Source organism: Australozyma saopauloensis, chromosome 3 (assembly GCF_035610405.1).
Source record: "Australozyma saopauloensis chromosome 3, complete sequence".
Taxonomy (NCBI): Eukaryota; Fungi; Ascomycota; class Pichiomycetes; order Serinales; family Metschnikowiaceae; genus Australozyma; species Australozyma saopauloensis.
Window position 1 is genome coordinate 1202132 of NC_086133.1, and position 20264 is coordinate 1222395.

At 44.4% G+C, this 20264-nt stretch overlaps 8 protein-coding genes across 8 annotated transcripts; 4 read left to right on the plus strand and 4 right to left on the minus strand.

Annotated features, from left to right (window-relative positions):
- Positions 1-117: 117 nt before the first annotated feature.
- On the minus strand, positions 118-762 carry PUMCH_002703 (uncharacterized protein; the record flags this gene model as incomplete). Its single annotated transcript, XM_063021702.1, has 1 exon — positions 118-762. The coding sequence occupies one exon, from the start codon at positions 760-762 to the stop codon at positions 118-120; it is 645 nt and encodes a 214-aa protein (XP_062877772.1).
- Positions 763-2323: 1561 nt separating this feature from the next.
- PUMCH_002704 (uncharacterized protein) lies at positions 2324-3025 on the plus strand (the record flags this gene model as incomplete). The annotated part of the gene is made up of 1 exon (XM_063021703.1): positions 2324-3025. One exon carries the CDS (start codon positions 2324-2326, stop codon positions 3023-3025), a length of 702 nt encoding a protein of 233 aa, XP_062877773.1.
- Positions 3026-3126: 101 nt separating this feature from the next.
- PUMCH_002705 (uncharacterized protein) lies at positions 3127-4374 on the minus strand (the record flags this gene model as incomplete). The annotated part of the gene is made up of 1 exon (XM_063021704.1): positions 3127-4374. One exon carries the CDS (start codon positions 4372-4374, stop codon positions 3127-3129), a length of 1248 nt encoding a protein of 415 aa, XP_062877774.1.
- A 2570-nt stretch (positions 4375-6944) lies between these two features.
- Positions 6945-7853, plus strand: PUMCH_002706 (uncharacterized protein; the record flags this gene model as incomplete). The annotated part of the gene is made up of 1 exon (XM_063021705.1): positions 6945-7853. One exon carries the CDS (start codon positions 6945-6947, stop codon positions 7851-7853), a length of 909 nt encoding a protein of 302 aa, XP_062877775.1.
- A 319-nt stretch (positions 7854-8172) lies between these two features.
- PUMCH_002707 (uncharacterized protein) lies at positions 8173-9519 on the minus strand (the record flags this gene model as incomplete). The annotated part of the gene is made up of 1 exon (XM_063021706.1): positions 8173-9519. The coding sequence occupies one exon, from the start codon at positions 9517-9519 to the stop codon at positions 8173-8175; it is 1347 nt and encodes a 448-aa protein (XP_062877776.1).
- Positions 9520-11830: 2311 nt separating this feature from the next.
- Positions 11831-13606, plus strand: PUMCH_002708 (uncharacterized protein; the record flags this gene model as incomplete). The annotated part of the gene is made up of 1 exon (XM_063021707.1): positions 11831-13606. One exon carries the CDS (start codon positions 11831-11833, stop codon positions 13604-13606), a length of 1776 nt encoding a protein of 591 aa, XP_062877777.1.
- Positions 13607-14259: 653 nt separating this feature from the next.
- PUMCH_002709 (uncharacterized protein) lies at positions 14260-17685 on the minus strand (the record flags this gene model as incomplete). The annotated part of the gene is made up of 1 exon (XM_063021708.1): positions 14260-17685. One exon carries the CDS (start codon positions 17683-17685, stop codon positions 14260-14262), a length of 3426 nt encoding a protein of 1141 aa, XP_062877778.1.
- Positions 17686-19527: 1842 nt separating this feature from the next.
- Positions 19528-20241, plus strand: PUMCH_002710 (uncharacterized protein; the record flags this gene model as incomplete). The annotated part of the gene is made up of 1 exon (XM_063021709.1): positions 19528-20241. The coding sequence occupies one exon, from the start codon at positions 19528-19530 to the stop codon at positions 20239-20241; it is 714 nt and encodes a 237-aa protein (XP_062877779.1).
- Between the last annotated feature and the right edge of the window lie 23 nt (positions 20242-20264).

A 20264-nucleotide genomic window follows, 5' to 3' on the forward strand; every position in this document is an offset into this window, starting at 1 on the left:
TTGCTTGGCAATATTGAATCGCGTCAGTAAAATTCTCTTTTGCAAATAATAACATCTTCGGCAATTGAAGACTGTACAATTATCAGGAGCCAATCATCAGTACACTTCACTGAACGATCAGTAAAGAAATGGAACTAGCGCAGATACCTTCTCAGAATATTTCTCATATGCCTCACCGTACAAATTGTTCACTAGCACAATTTCCTCCAACTCGATCCTCTCACTGAAGAACCGAAACAAAATCACCATGCTCATAACGTAAATGAAGATATTTCCAAAAAGAACTTGCATCCCCATCACATACAAGATGAACCCGAGATAGCTCGGGTGTCTGCACCAGGCATAGATTCCGCTAGTTACCAATTTCTGAGGTCTTTCAGACTCAATGTAATGAGAAAACGAATTTCCACAATGTTTAATGGCCAACGCCCGCACAACGATTCCGGAAAGTGCCAAGGGCACACCCACCAGAACGTATCCATGATATCTCCAGTATTTCTGCGTCAATGCATACTCCAATATACTACCAATATGAACCATAAATAGATTTCCAGCACCTCTAGCACCGAACAACAAAAACAGCCATTCTGTAGCCGTCCGTGGCAGATATTTCTGTGTCACATAATATTCACAGAGGTGAAAAATGGACCAAAGGGCCATGTATATTGCCAAAACAGAACCTTGCTCAGACAAGAACCGATAGAGTGCGAAAATAAAGACACTGACGAGAAGTCCTGCTTGGAACGCTACCATAGACTTCATTGTGCTTGTCTTGCAGAAGCAACTAGACGTGCATTCCTACCTACTTTATATAGTTTCAGGTAAGTTTCAGATATGTTTCAGGTGTAGGGATCAGTTGCCTAATTGGGCGCCACAAGAGTGAAAATGAGGGAGTGAGAAGTATGAGGCGATCCTAAAGGGGTAATCTGGTCAGGAAATTGAGCCTCGTAAATGTTTTAAAGTGCATGGCGACAGCTTTTGATTTAGGAGCGCGAAGAAATTAATGTGACATGGTTAGGTAATGATTTACGTTTTGTAGAATTGATCGCTGATCTAAAATCATGGAGTTAAAAATTTTAAGACAATTCCAAAATGGTGAAAAGGGAAGAATAATGAAATTTTATTGAAATGTAAATTTGTGAAGTCTCACGTACGGACAGCTTCCTAGGTTTTGGGGATTCACAAACTTGAAGCGAAGAATTAACGTGCTATAACAAACGCAATTAAGTATCATTGATAGTTTTAAAAAGGAATTTTCTCAAAGCCCTAGTTTAGAATACGAGGAGCACGACTGGATCCGATTGTTTTGCTTTAGGTATGTTTCTGCTTGAAACTTCACGTCGATTGATCTCAGTAACGACAGAACAATAGAGATGCTCAGTTGTCTAGAAACAAAAGCAAAAAAGATTGCAGCACCACAATTTCACACATGGTCTCCCACTGCATTACTCAGTGTGGCTCTAAGTGGCTTGACTAACGTTGATCGGACGGGAAACAGTATTTTCCACTTGATATGGCCGCAACCGATAGTCGAACTGCTTCAATGCTCATATCCACTCGTAGAAAGTTCAAACTAGTGACTCTTTGTGTGCCTCTCGATGTTCATTGGAGTCTCGCCACCTGAATTGTTAAATTTGGGCATCCAGTAAGAGAGTCACTCCATCAATTTCTAAAACAAACGCAACACTGGCTTGGAAAACTGGAAGAAATAATTAAAGTTCATTTTGGTCGATGTGCATTACAACAGCTCGAGACAATTATCTGCTCCAGGAATGTTTGGTAGGTAACTGTGACTGGTACAGTTTTTCAAGAGTTCTTCACTTGCCTACTTCAACAAATTCGGAGCAAAAAGTGGCGAGCAATGATTTTGAAGCTTAATGACTGCTCTGAAATTTTTCTCATACGAGCTTCTCTTTAATTTATCTGAATTTTTGATGATTTTCTTGTTCAATTCTAGGATGCTCAGTATGCACTATTGATCTCAAGCACTTGGCTGCAACTAGTCTAAGTTTGTGTTGATTATTTGCAATTTGGCCCCGCAACTATATATTTGAGACGTAGATTGTCTTTATCAAATTGCCAAAACTACACCAGACTGGCTTTTCTGACTTTCAAAGACGCCATTGAGCTCATATCCATCATTACAGATTGAACCTAAGAAGTGTCCCTAGGTCTTTCACGAACGGGAAGAATACAGATAGAGTGATATTCGCATAGCAGAGAATATCCTTGAAAACTTTCGTCACCAAATTTACTGACACATCCTCTTAGCTTGGGCATCAACTCGTTATAACGACGAAAACTGATACATCACAAGACAATCATGGGAAAGTACTCAAATTATCAACCTGTGCGTGTACGTTTACACGTGGTTGCCTTGAAGGCCTTTCTACTAGGTGTTGTGCTGACAGCGTCATTAGGTGTGATGTTGTTCATCCGAGATTCAAACACACTCTTGTTCCGTGTGGCATTGTATACGCTCCTCAACTCTATTTTCCATCTACTAGAATTTTTCATGACAGCGTTGTGCAACACTCTGGAGGTTGATGACGATTCGTTCATTCTTAATGACATAGAGTTGTACGTTGTCTATATTGCTTCGGTACTTGAAGGAGCCCTAAAGACGATCGATTGGGCATACAGCATCAAATTGAGAACATCTTTCTTGATGGCTGGCTTATCTATAATAATTTTGGGCCAGATCTGTCGTTCATTGGCAATGTATACTGCTGGCGTCTCATTTCACCACTACATCCAAAAGGAGGCATCTGACAAACGTCCGTTGGTCCATTGGGGAATTTACAAGTACATGCGTCACCCTAGCTACTTCGGGTATTTTTGGTGGTTTGTTGGCGGACAAATCATGCTTCAAAACCCTGTTCTCTGTGTTGTTGGTATCTACAAATTGCACCAATTCTTCAAGAACAGAATTTCGTACGAGGAAGAGTTTCTTGTTGCCTTCTACGGAAAACAGTACGAAATTTATCGGGAGAACACACCCACTAGAATTCCTTACATTAAATAGTTTTCAAATAAGAAACATGCATTTGATTGAGAGGTGCATCCTCTATACGTCTATATATGTATAATTGTAATAAATTAAGAACCCGGGATAAAAAAAAGTGCTTACTTCTTTGGTGGAGTACCAAAGCCATTGACGTTTCTGTACATCAACAATCCGTTGTCACCCTCAACGAACTGACACCATCTGGCAGACTTCCACAAAGAAACAAACATGTTCTCATCGCTGTGACGGTAGTGCTTACCCATGACCTTCTTGATGGCCTCAGAAGCAGGACGAGCGTTGTAGAAAGGAATTCTGGAGCAGTAGTGGTGCAAGACGTGGGTCTCGATGATATCGTGGAAGATGTGCTTTCCGACGAAACCAAACTCTCTGTCGATGGTGGCAGCGGCACCTCTGGCGAAGTTCCATTGGTCGGCTTCGTAGTGAGGCATCTCAGGGTCAGAGTGTTGCAAGAAGGTAATGAACACAAGCCAGTGGTTAACACCGAGGTATGGGATGAACCAGTTAACCAAGAGGTTGAAACCACCGTAGTTTTGGTACCAAGTGTACAAAACGAAAAGTTGGGTAAGGATACCAATGTCGGACAAAACAATGTACCAGTATTGGTTCTTCTCGAAAATGGCAGAAGCTGGGTTGAAGTGGTTCATGCCCCAACCGGTTGGGGCAACCTTTTGACCAGTGACGTTAGTAGAGATGTACATGATCCAACCGAACAATTGTTGGGTAATCAAGGACCACAAGGAAACGATAGGAGAGTCAGAGGCAATCTCCTCAATGACAGAGGCACCTCTGTTCTTGATGAACTCATCTCTGGTCTTAGGAACGAAAACCATATCTCTGTCCATGTGGCCAGTAGCCTTGTGGTGCTTAGAGTGAGAGAACTTCCAGGAGAAGTATGGAACGAGCCAGAACGAGTGCAACACCCAACCAACAGTGTCGTTGACGATTCTGGAGTCAGAGAAAGCAGAGTGGCCACACTCGTGGGCCAAAACCCAGATACCAGTACCGAAAAGACCCTGGATGATGGAATATGTGGTCCAAGCAGCGAATCTAAGTGCAGCGTTGGGCAATACTGGAATGTAAGTGTTGGCAACCCATCCAATGGAAACCATGGCAGCGATGTCACGGAAAACATAGTACATGGACTCGAGAGTACGACGCTCGTAACTCTCGGCAGGAATGACAGACAAAATGTCCTTAATGGTGTAGTCTGGAGCCTCGAACTCGTTTCCGTAAGTGTCAATTGCAGTCAATTTCTCCAGGAGCGTGGCGACGTTACCCGAACGCTTGGTGGTTTTGGAGGACAGGGCTCCTGTGCTAGTGGAGGACAACGAGGCGACTTTTGACATGACAAAGGAAGGTTGACTAGGTCGGACGGGTGAGAAAAAAAGTGGGCCAGTGGTGTAATATATATATGCGAATGGGTCTGAGAAAAAGTAAAGTGAGCCTGCAGCTAAGGGGGCCTTTCCTGGAGTGGTGCAGGAGATCTGCGGGAATTCCAGGGTGGGAGAGGGTCTTTATATATATTTGTGAAAAGCGGGAAAAGCAGGCCATTTCTTGAAAACAATTTGTTATTACAGATTGATAATTTCTCGTAAATGCCTTGTTTTTTATGTGTTCGGGTGGCTGTCAGGGACCCAATATTAGGGCGCGTAATAAGACGATGCGGCGTAGTGGATGCAGGCGATGAGGTGAGGTTGGGCGGATTACCACACCACAAGAAAAAAAAAAGAAAGGTAGAAAAGGAGGACGAAACTTCGTGGACCAAGGGAACATCAATGGAAATTCGTGAAGTTGGATTTTTTTTCTGAATTTAGGATATCCGTTCCGGTGGTAATTGTTCTGTTTTCCGCTGAGAATGTATTCTCTCCTATTGGTCATAGATCTTGTAGATAATAACGGGATAAGCGAGGCCGGAAAATTACGAAGGAGTGGACTCCATAACTATAGGATTTGTTTTCATACTCGGTTCTCCGCAGTTCGCACAGCCTGTGGGTTTTGTGTTGACTGTGAAAGAGGCCCGATTGGGATTGGGAGTACGCGGTCAATTCCATTGGGAGAACGGGGAATTTTTTAAACTTGACTTCAATTGATTTTGCTCTTTCGAAATAGGTTCGGATTGTTGGGTGCAAATTACACCCGTGCACCAGCGGTATAGGGGTGTTCAAATTTTACGAGAATCGAAGGGTTATTTTAATGTATTTTCAGTCAAGTCAAGAGTGAATGTAATTGAGAAAAGCCCTTGTGGCTCCCATTGTAATCGTGACATTTGTAAGTGAACAACATGGAACATTTGTTAAAGTAGAGATTACCGCTATGCAGTACATCCTTTTGGAAGTAATGGTTCTATTCAGCGCAGCACTATAAGAGGTAATAACTCAGCAAGACATTCGGTGATGCAAAAAATGAAGAGTCCTTTTGGTTTTTAACCACACCACCTTTGATACTCTATGCAAAATGTCAGCACGTGCTAAAGACATTCATGAAGAACGAGCCACAGCCTTCTATCCATATCTATTAATGGAGTTGTTGCCGAGCAATCTAACGATTCGAGATTCATTTCGAGATTGTTGAGCGACATCAATGGAGATCTAATTCTCGTGCCCATTGTATTTTGCCATTCAACACTCCATCCGAAACCACTAGATGCAGGTGCTAACGGTTCATTTGCAGCCATTGAATGCCGATTGTAGTATAAGAAGTCCCGCATTTGTGACCTCCGGGTAGAACCTAAAACGCACTATAGGCAAGATGTTCAGCTAGGTTTTATGAGGATTTCTCCTTAACTTTTGGTATCGCAAGGTGTTTCGTTAATTCAAGTGCTATACATGCTTTGAAGAGTAATCTCACGATTAACAAAGACACTTTCTATCAAGTGAACTCGCCAAGATTGATCAACAACACTAAAATACGCAACCAACAAAAGTGATGTATTTGTTATCTGAAGTGCTAACGTTCGTAGTTTTGGCTGGCCAATCAATTGATAATAAATGTAGGCAATGACAAGAATACTATCTATGCAAGAGCTTTGACGGCTTAGAAGACTTTTGTGGGCATTTTATACCATCGGAAAGACATATCGCTTCTACAATTCGATCTACGACAGGGTTAAGGAGTATCCCTTATCATACAACCCCATTCGTGTCCCTACGGAATCACTTAGAACATGGGTCCAGAGCTTTCTTTTCAAAACTGCCTCTTATTTATAAGATAACCGAATGGCCTAGCTCTGGTATTCAAGATCAAGAACGATCCGAACGGTTTGTTACAATAGGTGTTAGAGCCAGCTTTGGTGAAAAGACATTGAGACAGTATTCAAGCGATTTCATACATCAACTTTCTTTACGAACCTCTGGTTTCATCACACTCTTCAATTGACCTTATGTTCTTATTGAATCATTACTGTCAATATCCCATGTTCCACAGGAAATTGCCAGTCAAAATCTCTTATGGAACCTATCGACACACTACGAGGTCACCAAAAGACACATTTCCTACTCTTACTTCTATGAATTCGTAACCATTTCAATCCATCAAACTGACAAAAAAAAAAGACAATTAAAAATTGCTAAGCGCATACATCCAATCCTTATCAACTTGACGCAGCTCACTATGACTCACTGATCCAACAATGAATGCTCAAAACACACAATAAATCATCAACAATATCGATCCCCGCCAAAACCAAAACCTCAACGAAATCAAAACCAAAAACCAACCAAAAATACCGTGCCCCTCCACAATCCAACGGTTTTCCCCGCCCCTTCTGTTCCGTTTGTTCTTCTCTCCGACATCGGCACCGACCTCAGCCCTCTGGTCTCCTGCAGGCCCGGGCGATAACGTCCAATACACACTATATTACCCTCAGGATCCAACCTAAAACCACACTTTCTCACTTTTCACCCCCAGATTTCCCGCAATGTCTATCAGCCCAAAAGTCGAAAAAAAACCAATCAACTTCTCCAACATCTTGCTTGGTGCAGGTCTCAATTTGGCGGAGGTGACCACTTTGGGTCAACCTTTGGAAGTGGTGAAAACCACCATGGCGGCTAACCGTGGCTTCACGCTTTTGCAGGCCACAAAACACGTGTGGTCGCGTGGTGGTGTGCTTGGATTCTACCAGGGTCTTATTCCATGGGCTTGGATCGAGGCGCTGACGAAGGGTGCTGTGCTTTTGTTTGTCTCTGCGGAGGCCGAGTATCAATTCAAGAACTTGGGAATGAGTGGGTTTTTGGCAGGAATGGGAGGTGGTGTTGCCGGTGGTGTTGCGCAAGCCTACCTCACCATGGGTTTCTGTACGTGCATGAAGACGGTCGAGATCACTCGTGCTAAGCAGGCGGTTCTGGCTGCTGCTCAGCAGACCTCGTTCCAGGTGTTCCAGGATATATTCAGAAAGGAGGGTATTCGCGGTATCAACAAGGGTGTCAACGCGGTGGCCATCCGTCAAATGACCAATTGGGGTTCTAGATTTGGTTTCTCCCGTTTGGCCGAGGATGCCATCAAGAACTTGACCGGAAAGGGTGCCGATGACAAGTTGAATGCCGTTGAGAAGATCGCTGCTTCTACCATTGGTGGTGGTTTGTCTGCATGGAACCAACCCATTGAGGTGATCCGTGTGGAGATGCAATCCAAGACTGCTGACCCTAACCGTCCTAAGAACTTGGGTGTTTTCTCTGCTGCCAAGTACATCTACTCTAACAACGGTGTCAAGGGCTTGTACCGTGGTGTGGCTCCTCGTATTGGTTTGGGTGTGTGGCAGACGGTGTTCATGGTGGCCTTTGGTGATATCTTCAAGAAGATGTTGAACACCGATGGTGCTGGCCATTAAGATGGCCAATGCCTCACTAGTGAAGTGGCTCGCAAGAGACTATGCATGCTTTTTTTTTTGTTTCACCCATGATCCGGCGGAACGTGCGATAGATACGTCAGACTATGGTGCTGGAACTCATTCACATATAATTAAATTTCAAGACATCATTAGAGACTACTCAGCTATCTCAAGAAGCTTCTCACCTACTTTATCAGGAAATGCGTACAATTGTGTTTATGATTGGTATATAATGACTAAAATGTAGACTGCAATACAGTTATGAAGATGCAAAGTATAAGAGAGAAAACATAGGGGAACTATGATGATTCAGAATCCACTAGTTACGCGAGGTTCCCCATCTGTCGTAACAGTACAAACCAAAGGCAGTCAACACAATACCGTATGACTGCGCGCCTGAGAATGAGAAGGTGCTTTCCCACATGAAAGCAAAGCCAATCACTGCGATTCTCTTCATAATGTTGACAATCGAGTAGTTGACTGGAGAGATGCTTCCCAAAAGCGAGAATGCAAGAAGCGATTGCAAGAAGTGCGAGACACCGTTCAAGAGAATCAAAAACATGAGATACAGCGACACTTCAGTCAATGAGAAGTGCTCGTTGCGGAACTCAGAGATCAAATAAACAGGCATGGTGAAAATGAAGCCAATGACGGAGCAGAAGAGCAAAATGGTCAACTTGTCAAGCTTCTTTGTCTCGTCCTTCTTGTGCATTGGCAACTCCAGCTTAGGCTTCATCTCATCATCATCTTTGATGGTCAATCTTTTCTTGGCAAAGATATTTTGGGAAACAAAAATGAGCATGGAGATACAAGCATAGATCAATCCACTCAAGTAGCCGTGGTCCTTGGAAGAGTTCATGGGTCTGTAACAAGTCAACATGATACCGACCATCAAGGGAATCAACGTGACATATGTAACTCTCTTGAAGCGCACCTTGTACAAAACACGATAGATGAGAACCGTGGTGATAGGCGAGAGTGCTTTGATGGTGTGTACCAAGGAAACAGGAATCATGGAGGTGGCCTTGTGACTAGTGATGTGACCCACGAACTGGAAGATTCCCATCGGCAATGTGGTGGAAATGATGAAAGAAGAAGGCGTAACAAAGTTCTTCACGGAGAAATTGAGTGCCTGGAGGTCTGGCACCGAACCTTTGGGGAACAGACTGACAGCTCTAGGGAACGCAGAGAGAATGGCAAAAAGCGACACACAGAGCGCGGAGTTGAGCACAAACTGGAACTGCGTGAGCGTCACGGGGTACAGAAAGCGCAGTAGGATGGCTTTGGTCGAATTGGCAGACACTATACTGAAGCCATACCACAAGACACAGAGGAAGGCCACCTCCATATCGACGTTGGGCAACCACTTTCTGGAAATGCCAGCGGCAGCCAGCTTCTGTTTGGGCATGGATGCGCTCGCAGCGACCGCATTGAGGTTAAGCGAAGAGCCGAAATGGAAGTTATCCTTGGCCTCAAGAATCGGAGTTCCAGAGAGTGACGCAGGCGGCGTGAGCGGCGAAAACGGCACTAGCAGTGGCCGGGTAGACTTCCCATGGTGGTTGAGACTAGCGATGTTTGTGGAAGAAAGATTTGGGTTTGCCTGTGAAGTAAGACGTTCGTGTCTTAGGCGATGGATATCCTCAACGGAACCGACAGCAGACAACATTGACAAAAGCTATTTATATGGTTCAGATGAGCGGAGCGCGGCGCAGAATCGTCAGGCAGAATTGAAGATCAAAAGCGAGGCCGCAGCTGGTTTGACGTGGATACGATGTGTTTACCGAAGCGAGATTAGCAAGATCAGAATACCCAGGGAACACGACGGGTATTAGGAAGGAAGGGTGTACGGGTTTACACAATTGGACGGACACGTTTCAATTGGCCGTGGGCAAAATAGCAGGTTTAGCGAGTGGAAGGGGAAGAAATGGTAGTGGACTATATGTTTTTTTAGTTGACCCACTGAGTTGTTAAAAGGCGTGCGTGCGTGCATGTAGCGCAGGCCATCGATGTATTTGGAGGTGTGTACAGCAGTCTGCCTGCAGGACTCCAAAAAAGAAATGGTTGCAATTGAACTGTGGTGGGCTGGAAAGAGCAAGGTCAATAGGGAACACAATGCTTTGGGAGGGTTAGGAGCCCTTTTCAGTTCGAGACGAGACTAAAAATAGAAAATGAAGGTTTCGCTCGGTGGACAGTGTCTTGTGGAAGGTTTGAACTTGAAACACAAGCAGTGGGCCAAAAGGAACAGTCGCCTGCTGAATGGTCATTATGACGAACTTTAAAACGGCGGACGCACAGTAAAATTTTTTTAGGTGGGCACTATAGGCGAGACCTGCGGGGCGAGGCTTCATTTGGCCATTTACGACCTTTAATCTGGGCGCTATGCAGATATACGAGCCGGCCAACTGTTAGAGGCACCTGTCATTGGGTCAGGCAGTGGGGTTGAACTAGTGGAATTGTCGAATATTTTATTTTAAGGTATTGTAGTTTGGCCGGCGAGATTATATAGACGGAGTTCTTTTGGTTTTTTTGGTCTGGAGTGGAGCTGTAGGTCTTGAGTAACGAGTGGTTGGATGTTTTTATTCGAGACTTGAAAGCATTGAGAAAAAAGATGTCTTTCTTTTATGTAGATTTCGATTAAGTGAAATTGAAGGGTTCTAATAGTTGAAAAAGTGCATGGTGTGGTTCTGGCTTTGGGTGTGTGAAAGAGATTATAGTGGGGATGAATACATGCACTTGGGCCCAGCGCCCGTTTAAATAGAACCATGTAACTTACGGAACCTCGCGAAGTTTTTTGATTCAAATGATTCATCCATTGGGCCCCACGCTTTTGAACAATTTTGTTGGCCTTTATTGAACAAGAACAATTGATCTTGCTATAGAGTTACCAACGGGTCCAACATAGAATGAAGAGAAAAAGAACCATTTGATTCTAGAGACAGGACATACACCTTTGAAACCCTAGTATTGTAATAGGACAAAAAGAGATTGACAAGATAAGCATGGACAAATAGTGACATGCCCAGCAAAGAAGTAAGAAAATGAGACAATGCAGATCAATTTACATACTAAAGATTATTCAATTAATTCTTCTTTTGACCATGAACATCAAATGGCCATTACTACTTTCTGCGTGTGCCCTAGTCCAAAGATACACTCTCTCAAACCTTACACTCGATAAAAAATAAACTTGCAAATTATCCAGATTGTACAGAATTCCATCGGATTTTTTAACTTTTCTTTCAAAAATTTCAAAGTTGATGAAATTCTCCGGTGAGTATACCTTCCATTCTCATCTAATCTATACCTGCCGAAGATCTCCTCTGCCTTTGACGATTGATCCCGCTCTCCACAATAAATCGACCTGACACGGAAACTTTTGAAATATTACAAAAGAGGCTATCTCTATTTTTCTCAAAGTTTCCAAAAATATTTCTCCCTCCCATTCTCTGTAAAAGGATCTTCCCCTATACAAAAAAGTAAGCCCCTGGTGTACGGGTGCCCCGTTGCTTATCTGATTGCGTGGACAGTGAAAAATTTTCTTTATCTCTGATACGGCTACCTATATCTAGATTAGCCCACGCCAACTTTCAGACGCAATTTCACTACTGCCAATTCAACCTGTCTCCTTGTAGTGACCTTCTGTGCGTTTCCTCCGTTTGAATCCAACCGATTTTCGCTACTTTTCCCTGTGTTTTACTCTGAAACAACAACAACAGAAAGTGGCCCAAAAAAGTTACAATTTCTCCGAAGAAAAAGAACACGATTATCAAGCAGTATCCCGACTTGCTATCGCGCCCAGAACCTATCCTTGGATCTATCGTTTGCCTGTCCAAATAGTCTTATCTACGGAAACCCCGGTATCTGAAACACATCTGAAACGACCCCCTTTGCGTGTCTGAACTAGAACCCCAACCATCCGAGGACACTTGCTTTATTTTTGATTTATACCCCGCTGTCATTCTACTACCTATTTAAACATGAGTGAGATCCAGAGATTGCCTACCATCAACAACCCCATTCATCCCAACGCCAAGGCCACCACGCAGATCAACAACGGCACCACCACCACGAAATCCAACATCTCGTCGCCCGTTTGTCGTAACTGTAAGACGCAAACGACCCCGCTCTGGCGTAGAGACGAGACTGGTCAGGTGTTATGTAATGCCTGTGGATTGTTCTTGAAGTTGCATGGTCGCGCTAGACCTATCAGCTTGAAAACTGACACAATCAAGCTGCGGAACAGAATCAAGCAGCCCAACTTCAACAAGTCGCTGGGCCCTAACACCCCGGAGCTCAAACTGAAAGACGTCAAGAACCCTTCTAAGGACTCTCCAAAACCCAAGAAGAAATCGGGAAACAACTCACCCATGGAGGGCATCTATAGTTCTGGCTCGTTAAAGCCATTGCCACTGCCTGGCCCATCACTGGGTATTCAGTCTCCTCTCCAACACAACCCAACAAGAATCCACTACCCGGGCTCCACCAACTTGTCGCAACATTTGGGTCGTCTTCCAGGTACTTTCCCTGCACAAGTACAGCTGTTGAACTATCCATCGTCGACGCCAACTCAGTTTGCCCCTGGTTTGCAAAGGATCACATCTCCATTGCTCCTTTCAACGACCCTGTCGATGCTGAACGCTCGTTCGACTCCGCAAACCTCGTCCAGTGCAGTAAACATCAAGACCATTGGTGCTATGGGTGGACTCAACGGCTCGGCGCCTCATGACCATGGTCAAGGTGCTTTGACTGATGCACAAGCCGCTGGTGCTTTGGAGAACATGTCTAACGAATTGGGTCCATCTGCTTCTTTCAAGGGCGGCGTAGTTGGAGCCAATGGCACATCTCTTATTGCTCCAACTGGTAGAAAGCCACACATGGAATCTGCCGGTCTTAGCACTCCCTCCTCTGCTTTGAGCCAGAATGGTCATGTACCTAAGTTTCCTGCCTTGGCTTCTTCTGGTCGTGACTCTCGCCAGGGCAATGTGATTGTGTCTCCTTCTTTCGGACCCCAATTCCATCTCCAAGACACTATGGTGAAGGCTGAACCTTTGGACCACCCTAAACCATCTTTGCCTCCCATCTCAAGCCTTACTTCTCGTAGCCCACCAGGCTCTTTGCCTCAATTAACTGCTGCCTCTTCTGTGTCTTCCGTTCCTGCTACTCCAGAAAATGGCAGCATTTACGGTGGTAAAGACCAAGTTGGGATGGTGCAGAACAAACCCATCGAGAACGTTCTTTCTGCTGCTGCATCCCAGGGATACAGCGCTCCAAGAATGGTATCGCACTCTGATTCCACTGGTTCTAGTGGTAGCTCTGGGTATCCAGCTGCTCCTGGTGGCAATTTGTCAAATCAAAGCGGCGAACAACCTCCAAACAGCATGAAAGCCGGAAGAGAAGGTGGAGCAGATCCAAACAATGGAAATACAGGTAACAACGGTAACAACGGCAACAACCCTAACAACAACCCCAACAATGGTGGTGGTGCCAACAGCAATTATCAGTTCTCGCTCTTGAAAACACGTATTTCGGAATTGGAATTGGTGAACGACTTGTACCGCACCAGAATCATGGAATTAGAGGCTATGGAGCAGGCTGCGCGCCTACGCGAGCAGTCTATGAGAAAACGTTTAGATGAGTTCTTGATGGAACAGGGACAAGCGGGCTCCGCTTCTGTTTTGAGTGACACTATGAAAATCCTCAAAAGAGAAGGTGACGCAAATGACGACTCCGCAAAGAGACAAAAACAGCTTTAGTCTCGGAGTTTTATGGAACTAGAATGGGTTTCTTGGCTTTGTTATGACACACAAATGATTTCCAAGATGACCCTTTGTATATTGGCTAGCTTGATTGTATATTATATAGATTTAACTTTATTTTTTGGCGACAAACTGTACATTCTGTGCTAAGTGATTTCTTTTTGGTAGCCATCGAATCTGAACGATTCATGTAGTTGTTTCTTACAGATTCGTCCCTCTTTGTATGTTTCAGATTTTTAAAAATTTAAGGGCAACTTCTTAGATTTTATTATTTCTTAGCTTTTTAATCGGAATTCGAACCGAAGTATTGCCACATTTGTTTTATTTGGAGACATTTCTACTATTGGAATTCTGTGCGATCAATAGTGAATATCATTTGATTCAGAAATTCAAAGGCAGTTTGAATAGCAAAATGAACTTGTAAAGGAGAAACCTATGAGCTCATTCTGGTTACAAATTGCTGTTGCAGAAAAATAATTTTCATTAATCAGAAAAGCTTGTCTTCTTGTGCCAGAAAATTTCAGGGCGGATTTTCCGTCAGTAAATCCAACTTAATAGGCACTGCAGCTTTTCATACTATTCATATACATGAATTTATTCTATATCTATTGTCTTTTATTCTTATAAAGAGTCTTATTAAACTCTGTCGTTTAAACTGGCTTACCGCCGAGGAACTCACTCCATCTCTTGACTTCTCCTGGAATCTCAACAGACTCAGGAATGACCTCAAACTTGGTCTTGGTGCCAATCTTCTCCTTCAAACATTGGGCGAAGAGCAAAGTAGTGTTTGGCTCGTTGAACAATGGAATACCAAAGTCGATGGCGTTTCTTCTCATGACGTAATCCTCATCCAACAAGCTCTCTGCTCTGGCACGAGCCAAGTTGAAAACGGCAGAGACTTGGTGCTTTTGGAAGATTTCTCTCAAAGCTCTCTTGTCTGTCTTTGGGAACTCAATCACCTCCACAGGCTCCTCGACATACTTTGCCAAGTACTGTGCGACATCTTCGGTAGCCACAAAGAAGTTGTAGCCCAATCCAGACACAGTCTTTGCAACATTGCCCAACTTGTCGTTTGTCAAGTCACCACCAAACAAAATACCAGTTCCTGGGTGTGGCACGTTGAAGTTCATAGTGGACTGAATGGATGTCCAGTAAGCCTCGAGTAAGTTGTCACCGAAACATGCAATCTCTCCAGTAGAAGACATTTCGACGCCCAAGAATGGATCAGCACCGGCCAAACGGGTGAAGGAAAATTGTGGAACCTTGGTAGCAACACGGTCGAAGCTCTTTTGCATCAAGTCAACTGGTGCTGGAACATTCTCATTCAAGAGGGCCTTAGCAGCAACATCAATGAAGTTGGTTCCCAAAACCTTGGAAACAAATGGGAAAGAACGGGAGGCACGAATGTTACACTCGATAACCTTCAATTCAGCTTCAGCATCAGACAAAGTTCCTTCTTGGTTGTTCAAAATGACTTGCATGTTGAATGGACCAGTGATCTTCCAAGCAGCTGCGACCTTGTCTGCAATTTCCTTGAGTCTTTGCAAAAGCACAGGGGACAAGTTTTGTGGAGGCAAGACCAATGTGGCATCACCAGAGTGGACACCGGCGTTTTCAACGTGCTCAGAGACAGCGTGAACCAAAACGTTACCTTGGTGTGCAACACCGTCAATGTCGATCTCTTGAGCTCCCTCGATGAACTTGGAAATCACAACTGGATGGTCACGGGAAACCTTAGAGGCGTTTGAAAGTTTAGAATCCAATTCGCTTTGGTTGTTAATGACAGACATAGCGGCACCGGACAAAACATAGGATGGTCTGACCAAGACAGGGTATCCGACGTCGTTGGCGAACTTCTCGGCCTCTTCAATAGAAGTCAACTCTTTCCATTGAGGCTGGTCAACACCGATCGAATCCAAAATCTGGGAGAACTTGTGTCTGTCCTCAGCCTTGTCGATATCCTCTGGGTTGGTACCCAAGACGGCACATCCCTCATTTTGCAAAGCCAAAGCAATGTTTTGAGGCAATTGACCACCAACAGAGACAACCACACCAGAAGCGACCTCCATCTCGTAAATGTCGAGAACACGCTCCAAAGAAAGCTCCTCGAAGTACAAACGGTCAACCTCATCGAAATCAGTGGAAACAGTCTCAGGGTTGTAGTTGATCATGATTGTCTTGTGGCCAGAAGCACGCAAAGCTCTAGCGGTAGCGACAGCACACCAATCGAACTCGACGGAGGAACCAATTCTGTAAACACCAGAACCCAAAACCAAGGTACCATTTTCGTTAAATTCGACATCGGAAGAAGTAGCGTTGTAAGTAGTGTACAAGTAGTTGGTGTTGGCAGGGAACTCAGCAGCCAAGGTGTCAATCTTCTTGACGAATGGAGTGATGCCAAAGGCCTTTCTGATGGCACGAACCTCCAACTCGGTAGAGTCAACACAAGAAGCAATTTGTTTGTCAGAGAAACCGAGCTTCTTGGCGCGGCGCATCAAGTCAGAGTTGACGTTGTGCATCAGACCAGCACTCTCCAACTCACGGTACATGTTGACAATGTTCATCAATTTGTGCAAGAACCACTTGTCAATCTTGGTAAGCTCGTGGACACGGTCGACGGTGTAGTTCTCGTGGAGTAAAGCTTGTCCAACAGCCAACCATCTTCTGTCGGTTGGCTCGGCCAAGGACTCGTCCAAGTTCTCGAAATGGTCACCCTGGAATCCGACATAAGAGGGGTCGACTTGACGGATAGCCTTTTGGAAGGACTCCTCGAAGTTACGGCCGATAGCCATGACCTCACCGACAGATTTCATGGCAGATCCAATGTCTCTCTTGACATGTTGGAACTTGGACAAGTCCCAACGAGGGATCTTGGTGACCATGTAGTCCAAAGAAGGCTCGAAGTTGGCAGAGGTAGTTTTAGTGACAGGGTTTGGCAACTCAGGCAAGGTGTGGCCCAAAGCAATCTTGGCAGCGGTGTAAGCCAATGGGTAACCAGTAGCTTTCGAGGCCAAGGCAGACGAACGAGACAAACGAGCGTTCACCTCGATGACACGGTAGTCCAATCCATCGGGCTGCAAAGCGTACTGAACGTTACACTCACCAACAACACCCAAGTGACGAATGATCTTGATGGCAGCTGAACGCAACATGTGATACTCCTCGTCAGACAAGGTTTGCGAAGGAGCCACCACGATGGAGTCACCAGTGTGGATACCCAAAGGATCGAAGTTTTCCATGTTACAGACGGTGATACAGTTGTCGACGCGGTCACGAACGACCTCGTACTCGACCTCTTTCCATCCCTTCAACGATTTTTCAACCAAGATTTGAGGCGCCAAGGACAACGATCTCAGCGACAAGTCACGAAGCTCATCTGGGTTGGCAGCAAAGCCAGAACCCAAACCTCCAAGCGAGTAAGCAGAACGCACAATAATTGGGTATCCGATGTTCTCGGCGGCGGCCAAGGCATCGTCTACAGTGTCTACAGCGATAGATTCAGCAATAGGAATATCGATCTCCTTCAATGCCTGAGCAAAGAGATCACGATCCTCCGAGGTCTCCAAGGTCTTGATGGGCGTTCCCAACACCTTGACGCCGTAACGCTCGAAAACACCCATCTTGTCGAGCTTGACACCGACGTTCAATCCGGTTTGACCACCGAACGTCAACAAGATTCCATCGGGACGCTCTCTCTCGATGATATAAGTGATGTATTCGGCCGTGACAGGCAAGTAGTAGATCTCATCGGCCAAGGCATGCGACGTTTGATTGGTTGCAATGTTTGGGTTGATCAAGATCAGCTGTTTATTGGCTTCCTTCAAGGCCTTGATAGCCTGGGAGCCCGAGTAGTCAAACTCACCGGCCTGACCAATAGAAAGACCACCGGATCCAATAACCAAGACCTTCGAAACATCGACCAATTTTCCGTGGTCGTGGTTGGCGATCAGATTGAGGTACTCTCCTCCACGATACACTGGTTCATTTCTGCAAATGGACGATCCCACAAACGTTCTCTTGGTGGCGGTGCTGCGCACGCCTGTCTTAGCAAAAGCCAAGATGCGATTTAGAATCATTTTGGGCAGTGGAAAAAAATGTAGTTGCTGAAGAAAAGAAGAAGGAGATTTGGAAAATCTTTGGCGATGGCCCAATCCGGTAATGACTCAGCGCTAGCCGCGATTTAAGATCAGTAGGGGGTTACCCGGAGCGAAAAGTGATGATGTCAGCGACGGGAGGTTTTCATTCTTTATTCTCGGGAACAGCGAGTGTAGAGATGAAGACAACAATGGTGAAGTTTCTTCATTCTATATTGGAGCTCAAAATTTGATCATTTCATGGAAATTCATTGGAGATACGAGAAAGTGTTGGGTGTGCACTTGAACTCTATCTGAGTGTTGTCTGCAGGCATACCATTTGCTTTCAATTAGGAAATTTGTTTCGATCGGAAATGATTTTTTGATATTTCAAACTGAATTCGGGAATGGACTAGGTGTAGGTTGATTCCAGTCTTGTTGTTTAGTGAAACAAGTGAGTTTTGGTCTTATTTCTTATAGTGAGGTCATAGATGGTAGTATACGTAATGCACTTCGGTGCAGGCCACTGACTTAAGAAGGACAAGCGCATTAGCTCAATTTCGACTTCAAATGGAATTTTGAATTTAATGATTGTTTTATTTGAAATCATTGCATATTGGTATAATCTTTTGCTATGTTCTTCATTCTTTCTTTGGTTCTAAAAACCCACTGGTACAGTATTTAGTCCATGCAAAGACAAGGGCCCAGAACGAAGGCTGGGCTTGAGAATAATTGATTCTTAAATTGCAATATAAGGTGAAAATTGGAAACTAAATTGAATCTAACATCCTTTTGTGCTAGAGCAGTTGATTCGGTTCAGCTTCACGAACCTTCTGATGGTATTATTATACCCGTAAGAAATCCTTAAGTTCAACTGTAAATTAGTAAGTTCATCTGATTATGGGGAAAAGTCAATCAATTTCAGGAGCTTGAGAAAGGAGGACTGGAGTGGCGCCTTTTAGTGGGTCCTTTTACAGTCTATTAAAGAGTCAAGTCTGTGGGAAAAGAGGCTCGAGCTTGACGTAAAATTCATCCCAGATAATCGAATCTAATATGCTTGTGGCAGCTGACGTTCTGAGGCTTTGAGAGTGCAAGATATACGCCAAAGCACTAGTTCATCCGATGTTCAAGCTATCTACTAGACGTTACTTCACATTCTTTGGAGCGGACATCTTACCACATAGATCTCTAACGATAGAACAAATAATTTGAATGTATAGCTTATTCTGATTCTGTCACTTTCCTATATCCCTACACTTTCAAGAGAGATCAAGTCATCAACGCAAAAGAAAAACAGAGTTTAGTCTGATCCCATAGCCTGAAACATATAATTCCCCAATTGGTTCTCCTTTTCGGTACCGTAGACAATTACTGTCTCGACCCCGGTTGGGTTCTTCCTTATCCAAGCACACAACTATTGATTATTCTCATACACGTCACTCGCCTGGCACTTTTATAATGAAGTTTCTCATCAATAAATTCAAATTGTTTTTCTTCCTCAACTATTTCTTAAGTTACCATAATTCATCTCCACACTTACACCTTACACGCTTTGAGTTGAAGCAGTGTAAAAGCAGACACTACTCACGCTAGCCATCTTTGTTCATCTAGTTCTTGAAGTAGTTCACCCCTTTACTTTAAGGGACTCTTCTGCCGGTCTGAAATCCACAATAGCCGCTCGTTTATTGTGAAACTTTGTGTTACTAAACGCAAACCAATCTTCAACTTCTATTTATCGACTCCGGCAATACCAACCGGCATTTGGTTGAATTACAGAGCAAAACTTTCAAATTCTCCGCTTTCAATCCCATTCAAGTTCCTCGATTTCTTTCAGTTCTCATCACAATGGAAGCAGTACGAAATGAGATGCAAAACTTCCTCTCACGGTCCTCAACTCCACTAGGCAGACTGAGGTCGACCCCGGTTGAAGAGGATAAACTTGCCCGAGAATCAGATGTCACAGTCGCGACCAATTCTACTCTGTATGCGGAGTACAAGGGGTTCTTCATCTACGTCAGTTCTGCGGTAGCGCTAATATTCTACATTTTGTGGATCCTCGTGCCTGATCTGGTGCTTCTAAAGTTGGGCATATCGTATTATCCGGATAAGTATTGGGCGTATGCGGTCCCGATGTATCTGTTGATGCTTATGCTATTTACATATGTCTTTGTGGCTCTCTACAATACGGAGGTGAAGACACAGAAGTTAAATAGCCCCAACAATTTCATCGATGCCCACACGGTGTATCCAGATGACCCTGCAGAGTATATATGGAAGGCTCCTAGTGGTGTGTGGGATCTACCAATTGGTCTAGTAAATGACGTTCTTTATGACGAGGAGTACATCGAGCTGGCGCTTTCGGAGTTGAATGCTCTGAAAAATGTCATTTCGACCAATCTCGATCTACTGTCACCTCCCTTACTTACAGTGAACGTACCAAGCCAACTCTTGGATGACGAAGCAGTATCTCCTGGTACCAAAAATGGGATCTTGCAAGAGGTGTGGGATGAGCTCTTGAATGGATCGTCCCTAAGCAACACTATCCCTCCGCCTTCTTAGTGCATAAAAGTGCCTCAGAGCCG